The following is a 26,581-nucleotide window of genomic DNA, read 5'->3' on the forward strand; positions in this document are numbered from 1 at the left end:
CCCTCAGACCCAAATAACTACTGAGAGACTTCAGGGAAGTTTGCCTCGTAATTTCCTTAAGTCTTTGTTTTACTGTTAACTCATCATCACATGTGCTGCTTTGTACACGTACAGATGTTTCATACTGATCCCATCTTGGGGACACTTGGGTTTTCTACATACCTCCAAACGTACTTTTTTTCATCACCTGCCTTTTAGAAATAGGGGGCTTGCTACTGAAAGGGGATTTTTAAAAAATATTTTATTTATTTATTTGTCAGAGAGACAGAGCACAAAGCAGGGGGAGTGACAGGCAGAGGAAGAAGCAGGCTCCTTGCGGAGCAAGGAGCAGATGTGGGGCTCGGTCCCAGGACCCTGGGAACATGACCTGAGCTGAAAGCAGTTTCTCAACCTACTGAGCCACCCAGGCATCTCTGAAAGGGGGATTTTGAATTGTTCCTCTTTATAGCAACCCTCAGGGCCTCAGGTTCTAGATTACCAAGAGAAAAACAAAATGATGTACTTTTACTTCTCAGTTTACCCTCCCTCAATATTAATCAATTAAGTAAATAATAGTCAAAAAAATGAAATCAGCTGCCTGGCTTATCCCATCTGGGGACAACTGTCATCCCGTTGACTTTCAGAGTTACTTCTGCTGATGTGGCTGGGCACCTGTCACCCCTCACCTTCACCCAGACCTTCTTGTCCAGTCGCAGGACGGCACAGCCTGTCCTGGTGAAGCGTGTACAGACACCAGGGCCCCCTAGCGGAAGTTCTGAGCAAACTTGACTCTGTGCGTTGCATCTCATCTAGTTAAGCTCTTCCGTCGACCGGGTTCTGGGCATTAACCAGGTGACCTTTCATTCTGCCCCGAGAAACTGGCCACTCTCTCCGAGGCTTTTAGGAATGCCACATGTGGTTTTAGGTACCAACCAAAGTGAGCACCTCAGGTCAGCATCTGAGGCAGGGCCAGGGTGGGGGTGAAGGCTGCTTTGTGTGAAATAACGCAACAGTGCAGAAGATTCATGAACAACATGCTGTTAAGTAAAAATGGGACTGTCTGAGAACCATTGGGCTTACATAGGCAGGAACAATGCATATTTTCTTTTTATCCCCAATACTTATTTATGCTGAAAATTAAAGCCATAAGAAAACAAAGGGCAGGTGGCATTTTATGGTTGTCATTTTTCTAGATTCCTTCCCCTGATCTTGTACAGCCCTGATGCTGAAGTGTATTATGGTTATCTGTGGTTCTGTTCTTCTGTCCTATTGACTTTGTACAACAGAAATCACCAAAACAAACAATTAAAACAATTTTATTAACCAACTGGGCCTAGGCCCAGTCTAGGATCTATACAGTGGTATGTGTTTATATTTGATGCATATAGTATTTGCTGTGCAATTATAGTTTCCCTCTGCTGTAATTAATATTTTTACTTCTGGCTGTGGTGTAGTCAAGAGACTTCTGCTTTTGCCAGTGATGTTAATGATTTATCATTCTCTAACCAGGTGAGGGTGGTTATTGCATCATAAATTATAAATAATTTATCTCTGTGATAGGATCAGTAGACATATGGAAAATTTCTAATTATGTGTATAAATAGATACCTAATGAAAAGAAAAGAAAGTCACTCAATCATTTCCGAGCTCATCGTTTTGTGAATGTATTTTAAATTGCATTTTAAAGTCAACCACCTGAAACCCTAAGAAACCAAAGAACCTATTTAGTTGCTGAAATGATTATTTATTTTACCACATATTTGCTCAGGTAAGCATTGCACATAAGCCTCAAGAATGATGCAAGTTTGGTAGCTCTTTTCTCTGGTTCCTGGGTGTTCCCAGCCTACCCTCTCCAAGTCCCCTTTGCTTCCCTGTAGAGAGACAATATTGTGGCATGCTTATGCTCTGAATTTGGAACCAGACTGCTTGGGTTTGAAGCCCAGTTCTACTTTACCAGCATGAGCATCTACCCAGCCTCTCTGTGCCTCTGTTTTCCCTGTCTGTAAAATGAGGATAGACACTGTAGTTACTTCCCAGTTAGGTAACGCATGGAGAAAAGTGCCAGGCATACAGCAGTCATTCAGTAACTGTTGGCTGCTGTTAGAATCATTGCTAGCCAAATTCCGTACACTTGAGTCATGCTGCGCTAGTCAGATATCATTTCCAGAACATGTATGGGTCCAGTCTTGATTTTTTTGTGTGACCATTTGCTATTTGTTATGTAGACTCTGCTATTAAAAACAAAAATATGAGCACCCCCTTGGGGCCAGGCACTATATAAGCACTATAAGTGCTTATATCCAGAAGACCTGACCATGTCAAGCAGTTTATGGTGTAGTTGTAGAGATGAGGTCTGCACAGGGGCAATGCAAGAACTAAATCCTAGGTTTAATAAACCAGAAGAAATTTTTAAAAAGGGAGGGGGCGGTTCAGAAAGAGATCCATGCATTTAAGGTCAATTAAATTTTGACGAAGATGCCAGTTGAATTCAATGAAGAAAAGATGGTCATTTCAAATAATAAATATTTCTGGAACAATTTGACAGTCTTATGAAAAAAAATTAACTTCACATTTATACCTCTCACTGAAGGCAAATGTTAAAGAATGTCCTAAGCATAAAACGTGACTCTATAATATTTCTACAGGAAATCATATATTTTTGTAATAGTAGACATACAAATATTGCTCAGACCACACACTGAAGTCCTTACCTTATTTTTTTAAAAAGAGCAAATTGGGGTTAATTGAAATTAAAAACTTGTACCTTTCAAAAGATATCATCAGGAAAGTGAAAAGGCAAGCCATATACTGGAAGAAATAAAAGAAAAAAACCAACAAATTTTAAAATAAACGGACAAAAACAATAAAAAGATACAGTAACTTGAACAATCTCTTCACAAAAGCTGGACAAGGAACCCATGAACACGTGGCTATATTCTCAACATCTTTAATCATTAGGGAAACGTAAATAAAACTGCAGTTTAAATACCATGCATTTAATGCATTAAATGCATTAACCTGCCTTTAAATTCCATGACCTGTTCATTTGAAAGACTAAAATTAAAATAGAACAAAACAAGTAGAAGAGCAAAACCACTGCCTAGAACAGACATGATGATGATGCAGAGACTGGCAAATCTTGCAGTCTCCTACGCGACTTGAGGGTCTGTGACATGGTACACAGCCCCTTTGAAAAAAGATGGAACTATGATCCGTTATCAACCTAACGTATGACCTAACGACCCATCCTAGGCGTTTCCCCAAAAGAAACAAAAGCACCTGTCGTAGAAAGACTTTCAGATAAATATTCATAACGGCCATAAACCGGAAACAATCCAAATGCCCATCAGCCGATAAATGGATAAAAGAGTAAGAGCCGTAGAAAGGAGTGGCGCTTAGCAATAAGAGAAGATGTACAGTACATGCACAGAACAACATGATCGTGGATGAAAGAAGCCAGAAACAAAAGAATAGTTACTGTATGATTGCATTTCTGTGTCATTCTAGAAGAAGCAAAAATTTTAAATTTTAAATCTCTAATGGCAGACAGCAGATGTGGTAACCTGGAACCGAGGTAAGGAATGACTGCTAAGAGAAAGATACTTTTTGTGGCTTGTGGCAATGTTCCACCTTGATCGTGGTGGTAGTTCCACAGATGTACACATTGTCAAAATTCATCAAGGTGAACTCGTCACAATGGTGCATTTTTGTATTTAATTTATGCCTCAATGAAGTATATTTAAAACACACACACATATATATAAAGAACTAAATCCTTAACTAAAGCTACAGTCTATGGTGTGGCACAAATAGCACATACCCATGAGGCAGCAAGAACCTGGAGGTGGGGAAGTCTTGGTTGTCTTTTAAGGACAACAAATAACCCCGGTTGACTGGAACAAGGGGTCACTTTCTGTGGATTGAGGGAAATAAGGAAGGGTATGCCATTGCCAATTTTTTAAAGGCTCTATTATACCAAGGTTTTTATTAGTTTACTTGTTCTTTTCTCCTTTTTTTTTTTTTTAAGATTATTTATTTGAGAGAGAGAGAGAGAGAGAGGAAAAATTTTGCATGCGAGCATGAGGGAAGTAGGGGCAGAGAAAGTCTTAAGCAGACTCCATGCTGGGCACAGAGTCCTCCTGGGGCTTGATCCCACAAGCTTGAGTTAGCAACCTGGGCCAAGAGTCAGAAGCTTAACCAACGGAGCCATCCAGGAGCCCCTACTTGTTCTTTTGAAATAATGAGGGAACAGTGTACCAGCTTTGGTCATCCCTCGAATATTGCATTTCAGAAAAACCTAAAATCCAGGCCTGCAGGAGCTTAGGTCGGTCACTAAAGTTGTTTCTGAGCTCTTAGAACAGAATTTAGTCCCAGCCCTGGGTGAGCAGTAGGAGAGGGGGTGGGGTAAGCTGAGGCAGGCCTGCCCTGGAGGAGGGGCCAGGCCATGGAATGGGCAGAAAGAGGAATAGGCCAGAAATAAAACAAGAGGCTGTAGATGTTAGGGTTGAGGTTCAGTCTTCAAAGTGGATAAAAATGCTGAAGTATTTAGAGAAAAATGACACCAGTTGAGGTTTCCTTTGAGAAATGGTCCTGTTTCTCATTTCACTTCCATTCCTGGCTTCATCATTAGATACAGTGACTGCTCATGATGATGATGAAAAATTTATCTCACAATAGAAACAGTATTTTACATATATCCTTTAGATGTTTTAGATCTACAATTTCAATTTTAAATTTTTTTAAAGATTTTTATTTATTTATTCAACAGACAGAGATCACAGGTAGGCAGAGAGGCAGGCAGAGAGAGAGGGGGAAGCAGACTTCCCGCTGTGCAGAGCCCCTGACGTGGGGCTTGATCCCAGGACCCTCAGATCATGACCTGAGCAGAAGGCAGAGGCTTCAACCCACTAAGCCACCCAGGTACCCCTCAATCATAATTTTTAAAATATAATATACAATCTAGTATTAGGGTTGATAGGATTGATTTCTGATACATTTAAGACCTTTTGCTCTTGGGGCGCCTGGATGGCTCAGTGGGTTGAAGCCTCTGCCTTCGGCTCAGGTCGTGATCTCAGGGTCCTGGGATCGAGCCCCGCATCGGGCTCTCTGCTCAGTGGGGAGCCTACTTCCTCCTCTCTCTCTCTCTGCCTGCCTGTCTGCCTACTTGTGATCTCTGTCTAATAAACAAATAAAATCTTAAAACAAAAACCTTTTGCTCTTGATAGGGTAAGAACAGAGTAGCATTCGTTGTCAAATACTTACTCATCAGTTAATACACATAGGCGATGTCTTAGGCAAAGTTTCCTTTTCCACCCAATGAAGGGAGAATTTGGAGTAGTTTCTTTTGCATTAACTATATACGAGCCTCTTTAGTATAGAGAACAAACAGGGTTGCTAGAGGGGAGGTGGGTGGGGGGATGGGTTGAATGGGTGACAGGCATTAAGGAGGGCACTTGAGGTAGTAGTGGGTGTTATACGCAACTGACTGAATCACTGATGAATCAGTAAATTCTACCCCTGAAACTAATGATACACTATATGTTAACTAAATTGAATTTAAATAAAAACAAAAAGGAGAGGGGAATATGCTGTCTGAGATTAACCATGAAAAGCCTTGGGGCACCTGGGTGGCTCAGTTTTAAGCTTCTGCCTTCAGCTCAGGTCATGATCCCAAGATTCTGGGATCGAGCCCCACATCATGCTGCCTGCTCAGTGGGGAGCCTGCTTCTCCCTCTCCCACTGCCCCCTGCTTGTGTTCCCTCTCTTGCTGTGTCTCTCTCTGTCAAATACATTTTAAAAACAACAACAATGAAAAGCCTTTTCAAAGATACCCAGAATGCAAAATTGGTACTTTTATCCCGCCCCCCCCACTTTTTTTTTTCCTGAAAGAGTTAAGGCAGTTTCTGGAGTTTGTATGTATTAGGCCAAAAAGAAATGCCCATAAATATTCCATTTAGGCTCAAATTGGTTTTTAGAGGATTCTAATATTTTTATTTTAGTCGGGAAATGTCACCAGCTTTGGACCCATTTTATCCGCTTTTCACATTGATATATTCATGCCCAACATCTTTATTTTAATGTTTTATAACCCCTAGCCCAATATTAGAGCTATCCATTCAATATGAAAATTAGATGTGGCTGTTACTGTATCCTGTGACATCAGAGTTTCAGTGCCATTAGATACCAGGTGATGAGAAAAATACTTCGTTTCATTCCCTCTTCCAATCCTGTGATGAGATGCACAAGTAGTAGAATGTATGAAACCCCAACGTACATCAGGATGATTTGGATTTTTTTTTTCCTGTATTTTCTGTTGCTTTGTTTTGATCATAACCATGTCCCAGTAATTGCTGTCCTTCCTCAGCTCATAGATAATGCTGGGTTTATGGTCTTGTTGTCAGTAGGGCTCTAATATAATGTCTGGCTCGGGGCAGGGCTCCTCATGTTTGCCTGGGGATCACTGCTGTGGAATGTGTTCATTTGGATTAAGTCTGAGTGTGGCGGATCACAGGACGGCAAAGCAGACATCTACACTTACCAAATATGACACACGAGGTCAGCTTTAATCAGAGATCATTTGCACATACAATTCTACAGGGAGGCCAGTCATTATTGAAGGGGAGAGTAGTTCAGGAGATCTATGATTCCATGATTTATTGCTACCAGCTGTATGAATGTAGAGCCGTACCAGCTAAACTGCGAATGAGCTCGCCTCTTCTTTCCGAAAGAACAAATTCCCTTCTTCATTTGCTTCCTTGAGGACTATGATTGCTGCTCCCCACCCCTTTTCAATTCTATCATTTCCTCTGCTTCTTCCTGTCTCTTGATTTTAATCTATTCATGCCCTTTCCTTATCCCTCAGTAAAATTAAATTGACAGTTATTTTCTTCCTTAACTTTAAATATTTAAATATCCAAAGATATTTTTTCTTCCTCCCCCCACCCCATGTTTCTGAATATTCTCAACAGAAAGTTCCCCAGAGAAATAAATTTGTAACAGTTCGTCATTTACAAAAGGGATTCTCTGCTGTGAGAGGGAGACATACACCCACAACAGTCTCCCCAAATTCCAGTTTTTTAGTTGTATTGGAAAATACAATAATTCAGGCAGGCATAGGAACATTCATAATAAATCATAGAGTTATGAATAAATCTTGGTTGTCAAAAGCAAATGTGTAGCCGTTCCAAAGCGTCTGCCATTAGAATTCAGCAAGGCAGCTGTCAGCTGTTTTCTTGTAATTAAACAGCCAATGAACAGCTAATTAAGACATATGTGTATACAGAAGTGGAAGTGGGTATGTTAATGAACTGTAGGAATCAATTCATTAAGTGAAAATTGTCAAAAGACCAAACATCAGATCAGCATTTCAGCCCCTGCCTTACTGAGAAGGAGCCCCAAACAGGAGGGGAGCCCCTTGCCAAAGACCTTCTGAGCACCTTTCCAACCACACCCATAGTTCTCCGTCCAGCCAACCCACACTTCTGGGCAAAACTACTAATAACACCAATAGGAAATGCCATGTATATTTCAAAGCTTTTTTATTAAGTAGATCCAGCAAATGAAAATATTTTCCTACCTGTATATAAACGTGGTATTTGATACTCTATGAAATGCCACCTCCCTCTACTATGTCTAAACCATTATATGGAACTTTGACTACAGAGCTGAAAAGTGGGACTTCGGGGCTTGCTTGGTTTTGTTGTTTATCTTGTTCTGTTCAATCTGCCCTATTGTGTTTGTCTTGATGCTTTTGGGGGACTATGTTAAGAAGTCTGTGGCATTTGGAATAAGGTGCATCTAGGGTTCAGTGATTCAAATCCTGCCTCCTCCCCTTATGTGCTGTGTGACTTTGGACACATGGCTTAACCTCTCTGTACTTGAAATTTCTCACTGTAAAACAGAAATACTTGCTTTGCAAGGTTGATGTGAAATGCGGATCAGTAATTTTTGGCAAGTGTCCTACACGCTGCCTGGTATTGAATAGGTATTCAGCATGTGATTGTCACCACAGTTTTTAATTAGTACTGTCATTTTTCCCGCTGGTCATTCATTCAGCAAGCATTTGTTGATTTCTGTAAGTACTGGGTTAGCTCCTGGAAACAAAGAAACAAAGCAAATCAGTAAGGGAGACCTGGCCATAAGGATGCACATGGGATGGGCCCCCCAACCAGCCTTGGGAGGGGCAAAGTCAGAGATGTGAATTCTGAAAAGAAGGGAGAGCTTCTGGAAGTGGGGATAGAGTGGGAGAGTTGGGGGGTTGCCCTTGGAGAAACCGTGAACACAGCAGTTCAGGCATGGCTAGAGTGTGTCTTTGAGTAGAGGACTAAATGTAGGAGAGAGTTGCCTGGACAGGTGGTCGTAGCCTGGTCATCAGTGGGGAGCAAGGAAGTGACCCAATCAGGTTGATGTTTGAGAAAAGGTCTCCAGTAACTTCGTGAAAATGGATTGGAGGGAATGTGAATGCAAACAGGGAGACCAGTTGAGGGACTGTACAGTAACCAACTTGGGAGATGGTAGGCATATAAACTTGAGAAAATTGCAATAAAGATGGAGAAGAGTAGAAGGATTTGAGAACTAGGAAGATGGCAAGAAACAGCCTAATATGGTGACTGCACGGGTGCAGGAGGGGAGGCGGTAGGGCTGAAGGGAAGCCTATCGTTCTGCCTTGAATAATTAGGATGAAGTCAGTCTTTTGTCTGAGCAAGCAAACACCAGAGGAGACGAGGCCAGGAAATGGGCAGTAGGCTGGGATATGTTCTGTTTTGGAATGAAGATAAAACCATTCAGTTGAAGTGACTGAAGAATGTGTGTGTCTGTGTGTGTGTGTAGGGGGGAGTGGTGACAGGGCTATAGAAAGTCAAACCACCACTTTGGGTAGAGACCCATCCGAAGTAGGGAGGATTCATTCAGACAGCCTGATGGGTACCCGGGGAAGGTTGTGCTCAGTCCAGTCACGTGCTGGTCAGTTTTTAACAACTGAGTTTGGAAAACAGTGTCTATCGGTATGTACATAACTTCAATGTATATGTCACTGATGTAATGTCACACAATTCACAAATAGTAAAATCTACAATATCCTATCCTATAAACTTCATATAGACAAGTGATTTTCACTAAGTGCTCTCAGTGATTTCTGCTGAACTCCTACATCCGTACCTGTGGTTGCATTTGATGAAAGACTGTGGTGCCACCATGAATGTTGATATTTTCATTTACGTTAATGAATAAGAGGAAAGTGAAATAAGGAAGATGTGTTTCAGAACTTCACTCATTCACCAGTGATGACATGAACAACCTCTTTGCTAAATCAGATAATAGTTTCTAAATACTAGAAGAATATTTCCTCACATTTATTGTGCTGTTCACAAAGTGATGGCTACAGATATTATATACTTCTATCTTTAACCCGCATTATTGTTTTCCTTATCATTTTTTTAAATCTAGACCAGAAGTGGCATAATAAATCACCTCCCAGTTTGTAGCTTTTGGCAGTTTCTATGGTACAGATGCTTCCAGCACATGGTCAATTTCAGGCCTCCCAACATGACCCATCACTAAATGCAAAGTAGGGAAAACATAGCACACCATCGTGTAGTATTCCCACTGTCCAGATGTAACTGATGTAAATATCCTCAGGAACATGGATAAGACCAATAATAAAATAATAATAAGTTAATTTTTAATAAAAGCTATGTTTAACAATTGGTTCATGAAACTCCTGAAAAAAAAATTTTTTAAGATTTTATTTATTTACTTGACAGACAGAGTTTACAAGTAGGCAGAGAGGCAGGCAGAGAGAAAGGAAGGGAAGCAGGCTCCCCGCTGAGCAGAGAGCCTGATGCAGGGCTCGATCCCAGGATCCTGGGACCATGACCTGAGCTGAAGGCAGAGGTTTTAACCCACTGGGCCACCCAGGCGCCCCAAAACTCCTGAAATTTTAATACTCACCTCTTGCAATCTGGAATGAGCCTTTTCCCGTACGCCATGGCCTCAGTCCCAGTCCTGGATAACTCCAAACTAGTAGGAGTGAGGAACAATCATAGAGTAAAATCAAAAGTTAGGCATTAGAAGTTTCCAGAGGACGAAGGCAGAAATTAGAAATAAAAGTCAATGAAAGGCATTTTGAAAGACTAAGGGAGGAAATATTGGAGAGTTCTCTTGCAGTCTGTGGAAATCGATATAGATGGTGTGTATGAGAAAGTCAGGGTTGTGTGATGTCACTTCTCTTGGCCCAACACTTCAGAAGAGATACTTAAGTGAGAGGGGACTGTACTTAAAACTAGGACACTGGACTTTGAGTGTCAGCACTTATACTTACCAGGCATGGGGCTTTAAGTCACTAACAGTTCTGAGCTTCATTTTTGTTATCTACAAATTAAGAATACTAGAGTAGATCTGTGCTTCTTAATGTGGGGAGGGCAGTGCAGTCTTCAGGAAGCTTTGTTAAAATATTTATCATACAAATTTATATGCTTTTTTTTTTTTTTCCGGCCTGCAAAAATGGCGCCTTCATATTGTTCAAACTGTATGTATGTTCAGGACTATATTCCCCAGAGGTTCTGGTTCAGTCTATTTCGGGTATATATTTTTTAAAGCTTCCTGGATGATTCTGATGCACCATCTGTTTGAGAACCTTTGAACCTGATAATCTGTCAACTTCTTCCAGTTCTGAAGGCTGCTGGTATTCTAATGAACCATTTGCAGTAACTGCATGTTGGTATAGCACCACCGCTAGGTGGTGGTAGTGTGCCACAGTCGCACCAGGTTCTACTACCCTGAAATTCATCATGGTGGCTTTCTGCTCAAGCCCGCCATGTTCACAAGGGCCCATCTCTATGTATTTTGACATCCATAGAAAGTGAACTTTTAAGAAAGCCAAAGAAGTAATTCATTAGCTCATCTTTTGGCAATAAAACTCCAAAACTGTGAACTTAATATTTTTTCTAGCTAACTCATAGCTTCAGTAGTTTCTCTCTTTATACATACCTCTTCAGCTCTACCCCAAACTCCAATGCACCAGTTTGTGCTGTCCCTGCCCTCTGTGTGGCCTCATACTCCCCAGGCCGTAGAACTTGTGTCTCAGCTCACTCATTTCTCACTGGGACCCTTTCCAGGATTGCTCCTTGTCAGTAGAGATCCCGCTTCTACATTCATGTATATATTTCTACCTTTAGGTGGGAAGATACCATATTTTCTACCTTTCTTCCTCTTCCTTCTTGCTCTCCTAATCCTCCTCCCTCTTATGTTTTCTTTAGCTTTAAATATTTTAGTTTAACTTCCCAAATCCTTAAGCCCCTGAGAAATCACCCGGAATGCTGAAATGAAGAGAAAGAGGGAAGGAGAGGGAGAGAGAAGGAAGATCAAGCCCTCAGTCTGTCTGAAATGCAAAGTTCAGGTTTTATCTGAGTCATGCAGGCTTAACTTCTCTCTCCTCATAGCTCTTACCTTATAACCCTACTTGACCCATCCTACATGGTATGTGATAGCTCTCCTCCTGGGCATGACTCTGTTGCCTCAGTCCAAAAGCAGGATCCCTTCTCTGGCTCTTGGCCACTCCCAGAACTTTCAGCAGCTAGTTGCTCTGCTGACTCAATGTAGAATAAATGGTGTTGTGAAGAGCAAGGCGTGTCTGTTTGCTCGCCTACTTTTCCCAAACGCTTCAGAGCTGAGCCATCTAAAGAAGTATAGTTCTCTTCTTCCAAGCTGATAGCTTGAAGACTTAATTCCAGCCTCAGTGCTCAAAGCCCGTGTGGAATGCTTGTGGATTTGTCTTGCAATTAATGGCATAATTACTCAGACACCTCTCATGATAGAGGTCTTTAGTGACGTAGTATCCTTGACCTAAGTTTGTTGATGTTGGTGGTGGTGGTGGTGGTATTTTATTTGTTTTCCAAATGACTCCAAATAATTTAGAAATAAATAAGGTGAATAAAAGGAGACCTAATGCTATGGTCAGAAATGAGGGAAAATTATGAGTTCGTGAGACTGTTTTTTTCCGGGGACTCCAACCTACATCAGGCCATAGAAGGAGGAATCTGGAAAATGCCTGGGCAGGGGCTGTTAGTCCTGCCAACAGGGCTAACCTGAAGGAAAACAGCACTTTCAGAGTAGATCAGTTCTGTTACTTCATTCATACCTGTCTCTGCCTAATTTAACGGTTGCCCTCTCTGAGAATAACCAAGTGGGAATCCTTTTGACACGCAAGGGCAAAATAAAAAGGATAAAAGTGTGTGTTCTAGAATTAAACCACATGAATTCATACCCTGCCTTTACTCCCTGCTAGAGGTGGGGCTCTGAGAAAGTCTCTGTACCGAAAACCAAGGAGATGGTAGTGCCTTCCTCACACTGCCCTCATCAGAATTATGGAATGTCATCCACATAAAGCACAGGGTGCCTGGCACATAATAAGCACTGTTTTAACGATACCTGAGATTTGTTTGAATCGTGTAGGTAGGACACACAGACACAAAAATATCACGAAGGAAGAAGGCTTCATACTCATGGGTCCCTAAAAACAGGAGGGGCCACAGTGGAAAGTAGCAGGCTCAGTCAGGAGGTAGAAGGGAGAAGGGGACAGAACGCACGGAGACTTCGTTGTGATTTCCCATAGGAAGGAACGGGCAAGGCAGGGTAAGCAGGTTTAAGATTGGCTAGATTTAGACAGCTCTGGTCTCTAGGGGCCACCCTGGCTGTCTGGTATCTGGTATCTAGAATAAAATGGACGGGGCAGTAGTGGCCCAGAGTTTGAGAACTTCATCGAGGAGGTGGTTGGGTATAGGGGCTCTGGATTGGTTGGTTTGTCTATGAAAAGTGTGCTTCCAGACAAGTTGCTTGTGATCTCTAGGAATTAGCTAGTCCTGGGAAATGTAATCTCTTCTGGGTCTTGTGGCCCCAAGATGTCAAAGCATCAAAAATATGGAATAAAAATATATGATTAACACAAGCACTAATTAAAATTTCTCTATCAGGGCGCCTGGGTGGCTCAGTGGGTTAAAGCCTCTGCCTTTGGCTCAGGTCATAATCCCAGGGTCCTGGGATCAAGCCCCGCATTGGGCTCTCTGCTCAGCAGGGAGCTTGCTTCCTCCTCTCTCTCTGCCTGCCTCTCTGCCTACTCTCTCTCTCTGTCAAATAAATAAAATCTTTAAAATAAAATAAAATAAAATTTCTCTATCATCGTCATCATCATGCCTTCTCAGCATTCCCTGGTAATAAAGCAAAGTGATGGTTTTATGTGGCTTCTGTGCCATTGTTCTGGAACTCATTAGTAATGGTTGATGTTAATTGGAGTTTGATAAGTAGAAACTAAAAAGTAGCATCTTTTTTGTTAATGACCCAACCATTATTCAAGAGCTGTATCTAGTTCCGGATTTCATATTTTTGAAGGAAGTGAAGAAACCAGAGAGGATTCTGAGAAGAAATTCTTAATGGGGGGGAAGAACCAAGGAGGAAAGGTGACAGATGCTGTGATTTGTTCTATAGGTGAGGGATCAGGAGATAGCGTGCCAGTCCGTGAGTACTGCTTCCCTTCAGATAAGAAGAGATCACTCAGACATTCTCCATATTTGATGATCATAGAACAAAATGGAGCAGGTTCATTGTGAAGCAAGCAAAATTCAGCCTTAGCTAAAGGAAAAGCAAGTAATTCCTGATCCTAGGCACCTATAGTGACAGCAAACATGGAGGGTCTGAAGAAAGGTAGAGTCTCAAGGAATAGACACCTTTCAGCTTTGACAGAGATTATGTATCTCAGACAAACTGAATACCTAGACCCTTGACCTCTTGTATCTCTTTCTAAGGATTATCTGCCTCTGTTACCATTTTTATTTTCTTGAATTCTCTTCATTAAGCTCCAAAGAAAGCTTTACTTCTTCTCACTTCCTTTTTGTAGAGGAAAAAAAAACCACACCAAACAAACAAGAAAGCCCACAACATTAGGTATTTTGAGAAAAGTAAGATTGCTTCACAGAAGAGGCCAGACTTAATACAAGGGAGATTCAAAGCACAGCAGACAGTCTGAGACCCTGGACCCCCAGCCCTGTCCATGTTTAGGTTAGTGAGTAGTTTGGCAGACAGCCAAGAGTGGGTGATAGGTCAGTACCCTGCCCCCTCCCATTCTAGGCTGGCTTCCAAAACAAAGAGGTAGGAACTGATATCCTATCCATCTTAGCCATTGGCTTAACCCACAGTCACCAACTCTTCACAAAAGAAAGCAGATCTAGTAGATTGCTCTTCCCGTGTAGTTCACGTACCTTTCAACGTACATACTCTAGAAAAATCAGAAAGCACAGATAAACAGATCCCTTATTTTTATCACCTTTTAATATCAATAATTGTATTTCTGAAATACCATTTTTACTGGTTTCCGAATATATGGATATCCACTATAACTCTTGCAACTCACTAATGTAGGACATTTAGCATCTTTCTAAATTATTCTTATATTTCAGGCTGTACTTATGATGAACATCCTTGTAGATAAGCCTTTATACCATTCTTAATATTCCTTTAAAATATATTCCCTAAAGGATAATTATTGATTCAATAAATAGACATATTTTTAAGGATTTTGATAAAACGGTCAAGTTGACCTCCAGAAAAATCTTTCCGTGAAAAAGTACCTTTGTCAGTGTGCCTGCTACTCTGTCAGTTCTTCAGGATTTTACTTCTCCCCTCTCCACTGGTGTTGCCTTTATTGGGGTCATGTATCTTGACCATTAAGGATTTGAAGATGTATATATATATATAGTGCTCTTTTGTACCCTTCATGGCTCTGGGTCATGGAAAGGACTCTGGTTACCTTCCTTTTCTTCAGTACCTTCCTAGCTTGCAAAACCACTAAGAGATAAGTCAAAAACAAAAAACAACAACGATAAAAAAAACCCAACCCCCCCATATATTTAGAGATTAAGAAATGTGCTTCTAAATAATGTATAAAGAAGAAATCTTTCGAAAATTAGAGCATGTTTTCAAATGACTGGCAATGCAAATACTATATAGCAAAACTTACTCTAAAAGATAACCAAAAGGAAAATGTACAGCTTTAGGGAAAGGATGAACACGGAACATTAATGATGTAGTAAGGATCCAGCTCAAGAAGTTAGCAAGAGTGAATGAATGAAAAAGTGAATGAATACATGGAATCCTTGAGGTCAGTAGCTCCTCAGGCATCTTTGCATACCTTCTCATTTCCAAAACAGCGCTTAACAAGTAAGTGGAGGGTACACCTGGGTGACTTAGTTAAGTGTCAGACTCTTGATTTCAGCTCAGGTCACAATCTCATGGGTCCTGGGATCAAGCCCGGAGTTGGACTCCATGCTCAGCAGGAAGCCTGCTTGAGATTCTCTTCCCCTTCCTTCTCCCCCCACCTCCCACCGACTCATGCTCACTCAGTTTCTCTCTCAAATAAATAAATAAATCTTAATTTTATTTATTTATTTGACAGAGAGAGAGAGAGAGACAGCAAGAGAGGGAACACAAGCAGAGGGGTAGGAGAGGAAAAAGCGGACTTCCTGCCAAGCAGGGAGACTGACATGGGGCTGGATCCCAGGACCCTGGGATCATGACCCGAGCCAAAGGCAGACGCTTAACAACTGAGCCACCCAGGTGCTCCCAGTAAATCTTAATTTAAAACAAACAACAACAACAACAAAAAAGGCAAGGAAATGGAACTCAATGAACATGGGATTGGATTTGTTAAAGACTATGACTCTGAACTCAAGGGTGGACGAGTATTCCCATTCTGATTTATCTGCCAAGATAATCCATCCCAGTGTCATTTAAGTTCTTGGGGCAGGAGAGTCTGTCTCAGGGAATGCAAGATGTGTGGAGTATGGTAGACAGAGTTCAGTGGGCTAGGAGAGATAGCCCAGGATATCAGGATTGCAGCCATCATGAGTTATACTGAGGCAGGATTTTCCATACCTCTGGGTATTCCAGAGAAATGTTTTGTTTATTCCATTAAAAATATTTTGGAGATTAAAGATAAGTGCCTTGGGACGCCTGGGTGGCTCAGTTGGTTAAGCGGCTGCCTTCGGCTCAGGTCATGATCCAAGCGTCCTGGGATCGAGTCCCACATCGGGCTCCTTGCTCGGCGGGGAGCCTGCTTCTCCCTCTGCCTCTGCCTGCCTCTCTGTCTGCCTGTGCTCGCTCACTCTCTCTCCCTCTGTCTCTGACAAATAAATAAATAAAATCTTAAAAAAAAAAAAAAAAAAGATAAGTGCCTTTGTACCAATCCATCAAGCACATGGTTTGCTCAGCAGAAGTTAAGAACAGGGCCTAATCACACAGACAGCCATCTGTTGGAGTTAAAGAAAGTTTCACATGTGTACGGGACAGAGGATTAGGCTCTAGAGATCAATTTTGCCCAAGAAAAAGAAGTGGCTTCAATGTCATTAGTGGTCTCCTGGATGATCTCTGCCATGACTTTTTAATTCTCCATTAAACATCAATGCTGTTCAGTGCTTAGTGTACTGCCTTTAGTATCATACAGCTCACACTGACACTAACCTGTTTTATATTTTATAACTGAATCACAGGGCTTTTTCAGGAGAAGTCAGCAGAGCAATGCCACCTACTCCTGTCCGCGTCAGAAGAACTGTTTGATTGATCGAACCAGTAGAAACCGTTGCCAGCACTGTCGGTTACAGAAATGCCTGGCCGTAGGCATGTCTCGAGATGGTGAGCACTCGCAGTTTGAGTTGTACAGTAGCGTGGGCTTGCGAAAGTGCCTTCCGAGCCCTGGAACCAGACCTGCCCCTCCCCCACCCCCACAACAGTTACTTCCTCCTCCGTAGTGCGCTGGAGCCCGCTGGGGTTGAGGGTGGCATGGCAGAGAAGCACCCGTGTGGTCAGAACACCTTCCTATCTTGGACGTTTAAGATGTTACAGGTTGATGAATTGATTGAAGGTCATGTCCTCTGAGGGCCTTCATAAATATGCCTCTTACAGACATCGTCCCCAGTAAGAAACACAAGCCAGAGCTAACCGCTAAGGCTAACTGTTAGTGCTTTACACTAACTAGTAAAGCTTATTGACAGTTGGAATGAATTAGTTTTTATGGTAACTGGATAGTTTGAATCACAAATCAAAATCATGTACTTGGGGGTTTTCTTTAAATGTTTTATTACGTTATTCAGTTTTAATTCCAGTGTAGTTAACACACAGTGTTATATTAATTTCAGGTATACAATACACAATACAATTGTGACATTTCCATACACTCCTTAAGGCCCCCTGACTATTTCACCCATCTCCCAGCCCTCCTCCTCTCTGATATGCTTTATTTTAAAAGGGTACCCTCAGTTAAAGTTATTATTTCCTTCTCCTACAAGAACATTTTTGACTTAGGGCAAACTTCAGAATACACAGTTCTATAGGATATATGTAAGACATTCCACCCAAGAAAAATAGAATACACATTTTCCTCAAGTACACGCAGACAAATCCCCTGGTTGAGTCATATAAAAGGAGACATAACGAATATCACAAATTGAAATCACACTAAGCATATTTTCCAACCATAATGGTACAAAACTAAAGAACAACAATAAAACAAAGCTGGGAAATCCACAATGTATATATTAAATAATTAATATGTAAAAACTATACAACACAGTACTGTACAAGCAGTGGACCAGACAAGAAATCAAATGGCAAATCAAAATAAGTCTCAAAACAAAAGAGAAAGTCCCATACTTGTACATACAGAATGTGTGAAAACAGTGCAAATCATGGCTCAAAGACAAATGTTCTTTTCCTTAAAAGAAGCTATTTAAAGAAATAGAGGCCATCTATTGTGCAATTGCCAAACATTTCAAGATCTTCCTGGAAAACTATCTTAAGTGCGTGGAATAATCAACACCAGATTTCAAGACAGTTACTCTTATACAAGGAAACTGGGCAGAAAGTATAGTGGGTACATTTTAGGACTTTTACGAACATACATGCTGGCTCTCTTAAGAGATCCCCTTGAAGGAAACATCTCTTCCAGTGGAATCTCAGCCTGTGGAAAATATTTCAGAATGCTGGGCAGGCGTTCTGAAAGCCTGCCTTCCCCATGGTCAGATGTTCTTGGGGCCTGTAGACCAGCCCAGGCACGAGCTGTGATATACGTCAGTAGTGATGCACGGGATGGCCACTACGAGTATGTAGGAACAAAAATTAAGTTTGGGGCATTGGAAGATGCAAGTCACAGAACTTATGTACTCAGAAATGCCCGCGATAGGCAGTTCGGCGTATTTCATCTTTCAGAGGCACTAAACCAACAAAATCAGGCATATCTCTTATATATGAACTTATATGCTAAGGTCACAAGTTGTGTGTGTGTTTTTAGTTGTGTGTGTGTTTTTGGTTGTGTGTGTGTTTTCTCAAGAACTGATCCTCTCATTTACAGTATAGTATAATTACTCTTGTTGATATTAAGGCAAAAGTTAAAACACAATTCAAAGTATTAGCAGAATGAGTTTCACCTATGGTTGTCAATCCCTCTGGGAGTTCTGGAGTAGTCTTTTAAAAAAAAGGGGGGGTACCTTCAGTATGCCTCTTGGAGATTTTGCGCAGAGGTAGCACGGCATGTTATGGGCTTGATGTGAATGTTGGGGCTTGTACAATGACAGGCCTGAAATCCGAGCTCAGAGCGGCCTGATTGCTGCCTAACCAGCCCCAAGTTTGTTACCCGAGCTGTGGACTCTGGAAGTTGATCAGGATCCCACTCATATGTTTCCTGTGTGTAAGGGACAGCACGTTCTCCTTGGCAGGACACAAATCTCCCAGGTGGTTGTCTCTGGTTCCCAACTTCCATCTCTCTTGGCCTCCTGCCCCTAGACTCATAGAATTATAATGATGGTCAAATAGATGAGTTCATCCACCCAGTCAGGTATAAATGTGACCATAATCAATTAGGGGGTCTTCATCTTTCCAGCTGAGGCTTTATCTGCATACAGAGAATTGGGCTGAGAGACCATGGGTTAGTGGGAGAGTTCAGACCAGGAAATCATAAGGTTCTTTTATCAATTATCTCACATTTTAGGAGAGAGCATTTGGGATTCTGAATGAACAGTAAAGGTACTACACTCATTGTTCCACTTTAAATATGGGGACACATCACAAGGAGAAACACTGAGAACACAAATTTGCCCAACAGGGAAATTTACACAGTGTTTGCTCTTCCCCAAATTCTGATACTCTGTTTACTTGAGGGTAAATGAGAAGAGCAGAAAGTCACTTAAAGGTGGGCCTGAGGGTTCCACAGGGTTCACTGTGACCCAGGAGGAGGAAAGCGGGGGATTCTTATGTCATGTAGACTCAGAGATAAAAGTCAGGGAATTGCAAAGGGCCCTCATTGCTGAGGTCTCACAGCAAAGCCCCAGATTTGGCTGTTTAATTAGGAGGGAACAATGAATGAATGAAATGAATGGAAGTTGAGGTTCGGCTGCTTGTGCCTCAGTGTACCCCTGTGAGTCTGCATCCCTGCACATCAGTCTGAACCCTGGGAAGAGAAAGAGGTGGTCAAGGCAAGCGGCATGGGCGGAGAACACACAAGCCCATCAAGTCACACATCAGTGGTTCCCGCTGAGCGTCGGGTTATGTGACAGCAGGAAGACATATGTGGTCATTGCCCTTGCACCAGTCCTGGGTCTGTTTCTGAAACATAGCTCCTCTGAGATGTAGAGCAAGCCTGTGTGGGGTGGGACCGTTTTCACCTCTGGATCATGTCCTTATTTTTGTGGCGATGTGGTTTTTGATTGAGATTGTCTGAGACTTAAAAGGAACCCCCAACGCATGCTGGAGAGAATAATAAAGAAAAGCATATTGTATATGGTGTGGTCTGGCTTTTCTCTTCCAGCTGTAAAATTTGGCCGGATGTCAAAAAAGCAAAGAGACAGCTTGTACGCAGAAGTACAAAAACACCGGATGCAGCAGCAGCAGCGAGACCACCAACAGCAGCCTGGAGAGGCCGAGCCGCTGACTCCCACCTACAACATCTCGGCCAACGGGCTCACCGAGCTTCACGAGGACCTCAGCAACTACATCGACGGGCACACCCCGGAGGGAAGCAAGGCAGACTCTGCTGTCAGCAGCTTCTACCTGGACATACAGCCTTCCCCAGACCAGTCAGGTCTTGATATCAATGGAATCAAACCAGAACCAATATGTGACTACACACCAGCATCAGGCTTCTTTCCCTACTGTTCTTTCACCAATGGAGAGACGTCCCCAACTGTGTCCATGGCAGAATTAGGTAATGGCCTCCATGTGTCCATTAGGACGTGCCTCTTCTGCCCTTTCAAGTAAATGGGATGTGTTTGACTTTCCTCTAATGAGTTACATTATTAGAATGATACACCTCTACTATTTGGACCCCTTCAAAGTTCCACCCTGCCCCCTCGCTTTCGATTGTCCTTTGTTTCCCGTCGCATACCAGGAAACACGTTGACCTGTCCGTATCAGAGATGGGGCAGCGTGAACTTGAAGCAGTCTTTATTTTTTTTTTTTAAGATTATTTATTTATTTATTTGACAAACAGAGAGATCACAAGTAGGCAGAGAGGCAGGCAGAGAGAGAGGAGGAAGCAGGCTCCCCACTGAGTGAAGAGCCTGATGCGGGGCTCGATCCCAGGACTCTGGGATCATGACCTGAGCCGAAGGCAGAGGCTTTAACCCACTGAGCCACCCAGGCGCCCCTTGAAGCAGTCTTTAAATGCCACAGAAACTGTAAACTCAGGGAATGGCCCCATTAACTTTGTTCATTATTTCCTTTAGTTATTGTCCAGGTGTTGCTTTATAACTGAAGTCATAGAAATGGCAGCCCACCCACTGGACCTGGGCCATACACAGTTTTGGACCCATGCAGAGTTTTAAACATTTTTGAACTGGTTGCTAAAGTTTTAAACCTAGACAGTCCTGCCTCAAAGTTCAGATTTTCAGCTTCTTGTGAGAAGGGAAAAATGACCTAGTTATACTGGACCAGCACTGGTGAATGGCAACAACCAATTGGCACCAGTAAAGCCCTAACACCTTGACATGTCTTCCCATTTTATATCGCTGCCCAGCTCCTGTAGATTTTTTCCAACCCTGATGTATTCTATGAATGTTAAAGGGAAATTGGCTTCTTTATTTTCCAAAATGGTCTGGTGATGGATATTGGTAACAAAACTGATAGAGTTCATAGAAAACTTACCAGGCAAAAACAAACAAATCTGACATCTCCTTAATCCTGTGTGACATTGTTGCTTTTTGGGAGATGTGACCTAGAAATGTTGGTAGAACACAGACACTGGAAGACTTGCCATTTCCAGGAAGTTGTGTTAGCAACCCGTTACAACATTTGATCGATTTTTAGGTACAACACTATTATTAGAGAAACTTGGATAAGAAATTTTGCAGTGTTCGAATTTGACGTGCTCCTCCCCGTGACTCCTCACACAAGGTTATAGTCCTTTGGGATATTTCAATTAGTTGCTGTGGAGGGGACTAACTTAACACGAGGAGAGAATGAAGACTTCAGATGGAAAAGAACCAGCAGGTTCTGACTTGAGCACAGACACCCTTAGTTCACAGAAATAACAGTTGTGTTCTTTAGATGGTTTCTCCACCTCTGTACTCCATAAAACATTTTTTAAGTGAAATTTATATTTCCAGTAAAATCTTTCTCCAAATAGAACAAATTGAATGTTCTTGACGGTTTTTACACAAGTACCTCTTTATGGGTCTAAATTTAAATCCTCAAGAGCAGGGACATTTTAAGCTTGGTCTTTAACCACTGAACAGCATTAAAGGTGGATTTCAGCTCTTTTGATTAACAGAGGAACCTCTGAACTAGAAGCCAAGCTGAGAAGAGGTAGGTTTGATATTTTTTTCTTGAACTAGAACAAAAACCTTCCGTTTTTGTCATGAAATCTTGGTTGGCCGCGACTTAAGCAGAACTGTAATGAAAGTAAAATTTTCAGAAATGAGTAAGGATTTGATTGAAAGCTGACATGATATCGTGAAAAATGACCTGGCTCACTTTCAGTTTGCTTCCACCTTATCATAAATACTAGTAAATCTGTCCTGTTTGCTTGTCAAACGTTCAATCCCAAAATAAATCCATAGGGCTTAGCCAAAGCATTGCCCTTAAATATGGCCCTTTGGCTAAGCGTGCACTAATAGGGTCCAGAAATGGAAAAGCCAATGCCCCTTGGGCCGTCTGGTCAGTGTCTCTTCCACATCTCCCACTGCAGTCTGGGAGCCCTGTGCCCTCAAATGTCCTCCATGCTCTCCTAAATTGGGAGCTTTTTACATGTCTTTTGGCATTTTTCTGGATCAGTAAAATTAATTCATCACTGGGATTAGTCCCAAACCCAAAACTAAATAAGAATTTGTCTAAGAAGAATATAATTGGATTCTAATTTTCTTTCCCATTTACCTGTACAAAATATTTGGAGGAATTGAGCAACATAGAGGTGGCCAAAGATGTTGCTGGTCCTTCTTCAAAGCCATCTGGGGTTCCCTAGTATTTCCTTTGGGGCCTCAAATCCTGCTATTTTTTTCCCCTAATTCCGGTATAGTTAACATACAGAGTTTTATTAGTTTCAGGTGAACAATATAGTGATTCCAGTCTTACTGTCATTTTAACTAACGCCGTTGACTTCATTTTAGGCAAAATTTTGTCATCAGATTTTAAACCAATGAAACCAATTATACAGTTGGAAAATAAATTGTAAATTGACATATCTTAACCTCAATTCTCTCTTTCAATAATAGTGTCTACAATCCATTACTTTTAGTGGCAATACATCTGCATTCCTGGCTAGGAAATTTTGCCCTTAAGGTACAATTAGTACCAGAAATATACATTCCAGATAAACAATCTGGGTTCACTTAAAAAATAAAGCTAACTGCACATGTCACTATAATTGATAACTAAAGCCTTTTGCAGAAGAGTCAAGTGATTATTGGACAAAGCACTAGTCAAGAAGTCAGCTTATATGTTTTGTGGTCCTAGGTTTGCTATAGGTTGTGTAACCCACTATAAGTCATGTACCTCTGCAAGCTGCAGTTTCCCTACTTACAGAATATAATGATGAAGAACAGACTGGCCCCAAATTATGTATGTTTCAATCTCTTGCCAGTTGCCTGCTATTATACCTTGAAAAAGTCACTTAACCTCACTTGGTTTCATCATCTGTAAAAGGGAGATAATACCACTTTCCTCCTAGAATCGTTATGAAGATGAGGAAAATATACATATTCAGAATATATGTATATAGATATATACGTATATATACATATATATAAGTTATATGGGGCTAGCACATAGTAAATGCTATTAAACATTATTAATGGTGTTACTATCTATAAACTGAGGAGAGGCTGGACCATCTAAAGTTCCTTTCCGCTGTGAAAATCTGTGACTAACTCAGAAATCAGGAAATTCCATCTGAAGTACCTAGACCTTAGCTGTGTTGAAGAAACAATCATGGTTGGGAAGATGAACTGATTTGTCCATCACAAAGTGAGTTTATCTGGTGAGCACAGACCAGAAACCAGGTCTCCTAACTCCTAGTTCCACGGTATTTCACTATTCCAGAGTGTTTCTCTGAGACCACACTAACTTAACTTTTGCTCAGTCTGACCATATTGTCCTTTGCTGAAATGGAGATTTAAAAATAGTAAAGTGTCTGAAATCTTACACTTGCCAAATCAACTGTGAATTGTAATCAAAGGCGGTTGGTGAGAATGCAGCCACTGCCCTCTACTGGTTTGACATGTACATTACGCTATTCCTTGTCTGTCTTCCCAAAGGTGGGCTCAAATAGGTAGGGGTGGGTGGGAACAATTTTTAAGATGAAGTAAGATGCTGACCATATTAACTGGAAAAGAAGCATGATCTAGAAGGGAATACTATGTGCTTCTTACCATTCGTCACCTCATAGGATTCCCCCAGCTTCCCTGCAAACACTTCATCTTCATTTTATTTCGTGTCTGCAAAAATTGGTTTACTATATACACATTTGTTTTCCTGATTCTGACTCATTGTTTTCGTCTTTACTGCCCTCTTCTCTCCACAAGCATCACTGTTTCTAAGACACATAAATTGCTGGTTTCTCCCTCTTTTGGTCACTTTCTGTTTCTTTCTTTCCTTTAATTTTTTTCTTCTGTTTGTGTTTTATTTTCCTGGTATTTATTTATATTGTGTTCATGTCTGTGTGCTGCCAAATAGGGCTGTTAAGATTTATTGTGTTTCAGTGTTTCTAAGGAGACTCTAGTTTCGAGTTTCATTTAGGTGAACCCACTCTGTTTTCACACAAACAAGTCTGAATCTGTTTGCCGAAAGTAGTGACACATTTCCAAACAGACCCTCTTACTAGTGTTGCCAAGTTTTCATTTAGCACCATTCTTTTAAATGGGTTTTCCTGTTATGTAATCAGGACCCTAGAAGAAGATCCCTTTGGGATATGGTTTCATATTCATGGAATTCTGTCAGTTCCCCTTAAAATACTTGCATTGTCCTTCCCTTCCGTAGCGTTTATTACTGACCTACCTAAAGCGCTTAGTCCCGCCCACACGGGTTGCTGCAGCCTTTCGCTGGTGCTCCCAGCTCCAGCCTCTGCTCCAGTCCACCAGTCACAAAACTGCTTGTTCTGTTGCCCCACATACAGCCTTCCGTGTGCCAGCTCCCCCTAGAGAATTCCACGGACTCCTTAAGCAGGTCCAAACCTTAATCCTAATATTTGAGATTCTCCAGAATGTGGACCCTTACCTACTCATGCTTCTGTTTGGGTGCTATCACTTTATCACACATCTGCCTGTCCCCTGTAAATGCCATTATTTGCTCCTTCATCTATCATCCCTGGAATGTGGAACCAGCTCGCCTCTTCACACCGCTGTCCTCTGCCTGCCAAATCCTCCCTTTCCTTCAGGGTCCACTTCAGATGTTTCTCTCCTGCCAAGAAGCATCCTCTAATTCTCTTCATCTTTCCCTTCCATGGCAGAACCTGTTCTCTATTTTCTCTTCTGATGTAATTCAAGTTGATGCTTTATTGCCTAATGTCTTGAATTGTCCTTTCAGTGTTCCCATACATGTTCATCAGATTATAAGTTCCTAGAGAAACTTCTTAGGCATCTATTTGTTTTAATATCCTCAAACTACCTACGTTCCAGTATAATAAGAACAAATGTTTACGTAGTGTGTACTAGGTAACCCTCACTGTTCTAAGCGCTCAACTCATTTAATTCTCACCAGGCCTATGAAGTAGGTACTGTTTCCCTTATTTTGCAGTGAGGAAACCAAAGCACAGAGAGGCTGAGTAACATACCCAAGATCATACAGCTGGTAGGTACAAGAGCTGAGTTTCATACACTGGCTGTCTGGTGCCAGAGTCCATCTCTCAACCACCACCCTATATATAGTGACATAATAGGCCTTCAGTAATGCTTGTTGTACTATTTGCTGGAAAAATAAAAGAAATAAACAGTTGTTTTCACAAAAGCATACCATTTCCTAATTTTTCAAGAGTAATCCTCCCCAGGTCAATGTCTCTTCATAAAAATGCCAAGAATAGGCTGTGTTGGTCATTTCCCACACCTATCTGGGCTAATAATTGTTCATTCGCAGACATTGGTGTAAAGCCACAGAAGAAGATCAAGGTCAGGAGGGTCTTTGAAGTCACCGAGACTTATTGCTAAGTATTGGCGTTGCCTGTCCTTCATCTTCATGTTCCAAAATATAGAATAGTTCCAAATTGCTTATTTAAAAATGTAAAGATAATTGAAACTGGTTCAGCATGTTGCTTTGTACTTGTTACTTTTTATTTACTTTTACTTTATTTTCTTACTTGTTACTTTTTAAACCAATTATTAAGCAGGAAAAACCCTGATTATCCAGAGAAGAGCTTGGTTTTTCATGTTTATGATCTCCTGTTTTCTCCTTAGAACACCTTGCACAGAATATATCTAAATCACATCTGGAAACTTGCCAATACTTGAGAGAAGAGCTCCAGCAGATAACGTGGCAGACCTTTCTGCAGGAGGAGATCGAGAGCTACCAAAACAAGGTATATACTCTGAAGATTTTTACCCAGGATTGAGGCAAGAGTGGGAGGGGTGTTTATGCGGGCCATCTGTTGAAGAATACAGACTAGAGAGTGACTGTCTTTCATCAGATATCAGATTTCTGTTTAAAATCTTTCTTTTAGAGATGATCATATACTTGGGACTTCGTCGTCTTACTGAGGTGCAAGTGTGTGAAATTTCAGCAATACAAACAAATTCTCTCAGGCCAATGACTATATACACGTATCTCCTATCATTTGGCAATGGGGGGTAGAGGAATCAGTGTCCAAAAGCCCGAATGAATTGAGAGTTGTCCTGATATCACGGTGGAAGATTTCAAGGTCTGGAAGTTGACGTAAAATAATCTCAGCCTCAGAGGTTTAGAGGATGTGTGAAAAAGGTTTGGAAGCTATTCTCATAACTCCAGTCTGAACCTAGCAATGTGCAACTGACAAAGGGTGCTGCTCCTTGCCTTTTTCTTTACACACTGATCCACAAGCCACCAGCATGGGAGGGCAGGGCTGGAGAAGGGGAAGTCTCAGTTACCCATTCTGCCTTGGTAAAGGGAG

General features: G+C 41.5%; 1 protein-coding gene across 3 annotated transcripts in view; it reads left to right on the forward strand.

The window, feature by feature from the left end:
- The window catches only part of RORA (RAR related orphan receptor A), a 700,799-nt gene that overhangs the window by 665,228 nt on the left and 8,990 nt on the right, over positions 1-26,581 (forward strand). For all 3 annotated transcript variants that reach the window (XM_032864806.1, XM_032864807.1, XM_032864808.1), the window contains 3 exons: positions 16,515-16,656; positions 19,823-20,218; positions 25,893-26,014. In XM_032864806.1, the coding sequence (XP_032720697.1) occupies positions 16,515-16,656; positions 19,823-20,218; positions 25,893-26,014 (660 nt within the window). The remainder of the gene's footprint in view (positions 1-16,514; positions 16,657-19,822; positions 20,219-25,892; positions 26,015-26,581) is intronic.

This window comes from Lontra canadensis, unplaced genomic scaffold, assembly GCF_010015895.1.
Source record: "Lontra canadensis isolate GAN:19392208 unplaced genomic scaffold, GSC_riverotter_1.0 scaffold28, whole genome shotgun sequence".
Lineage (NCBI taxonomy): Eukaryota > Metazoa > Chordata > Mammalia > Carnivora > Mustelidae > Lontra > Lontra canadensis.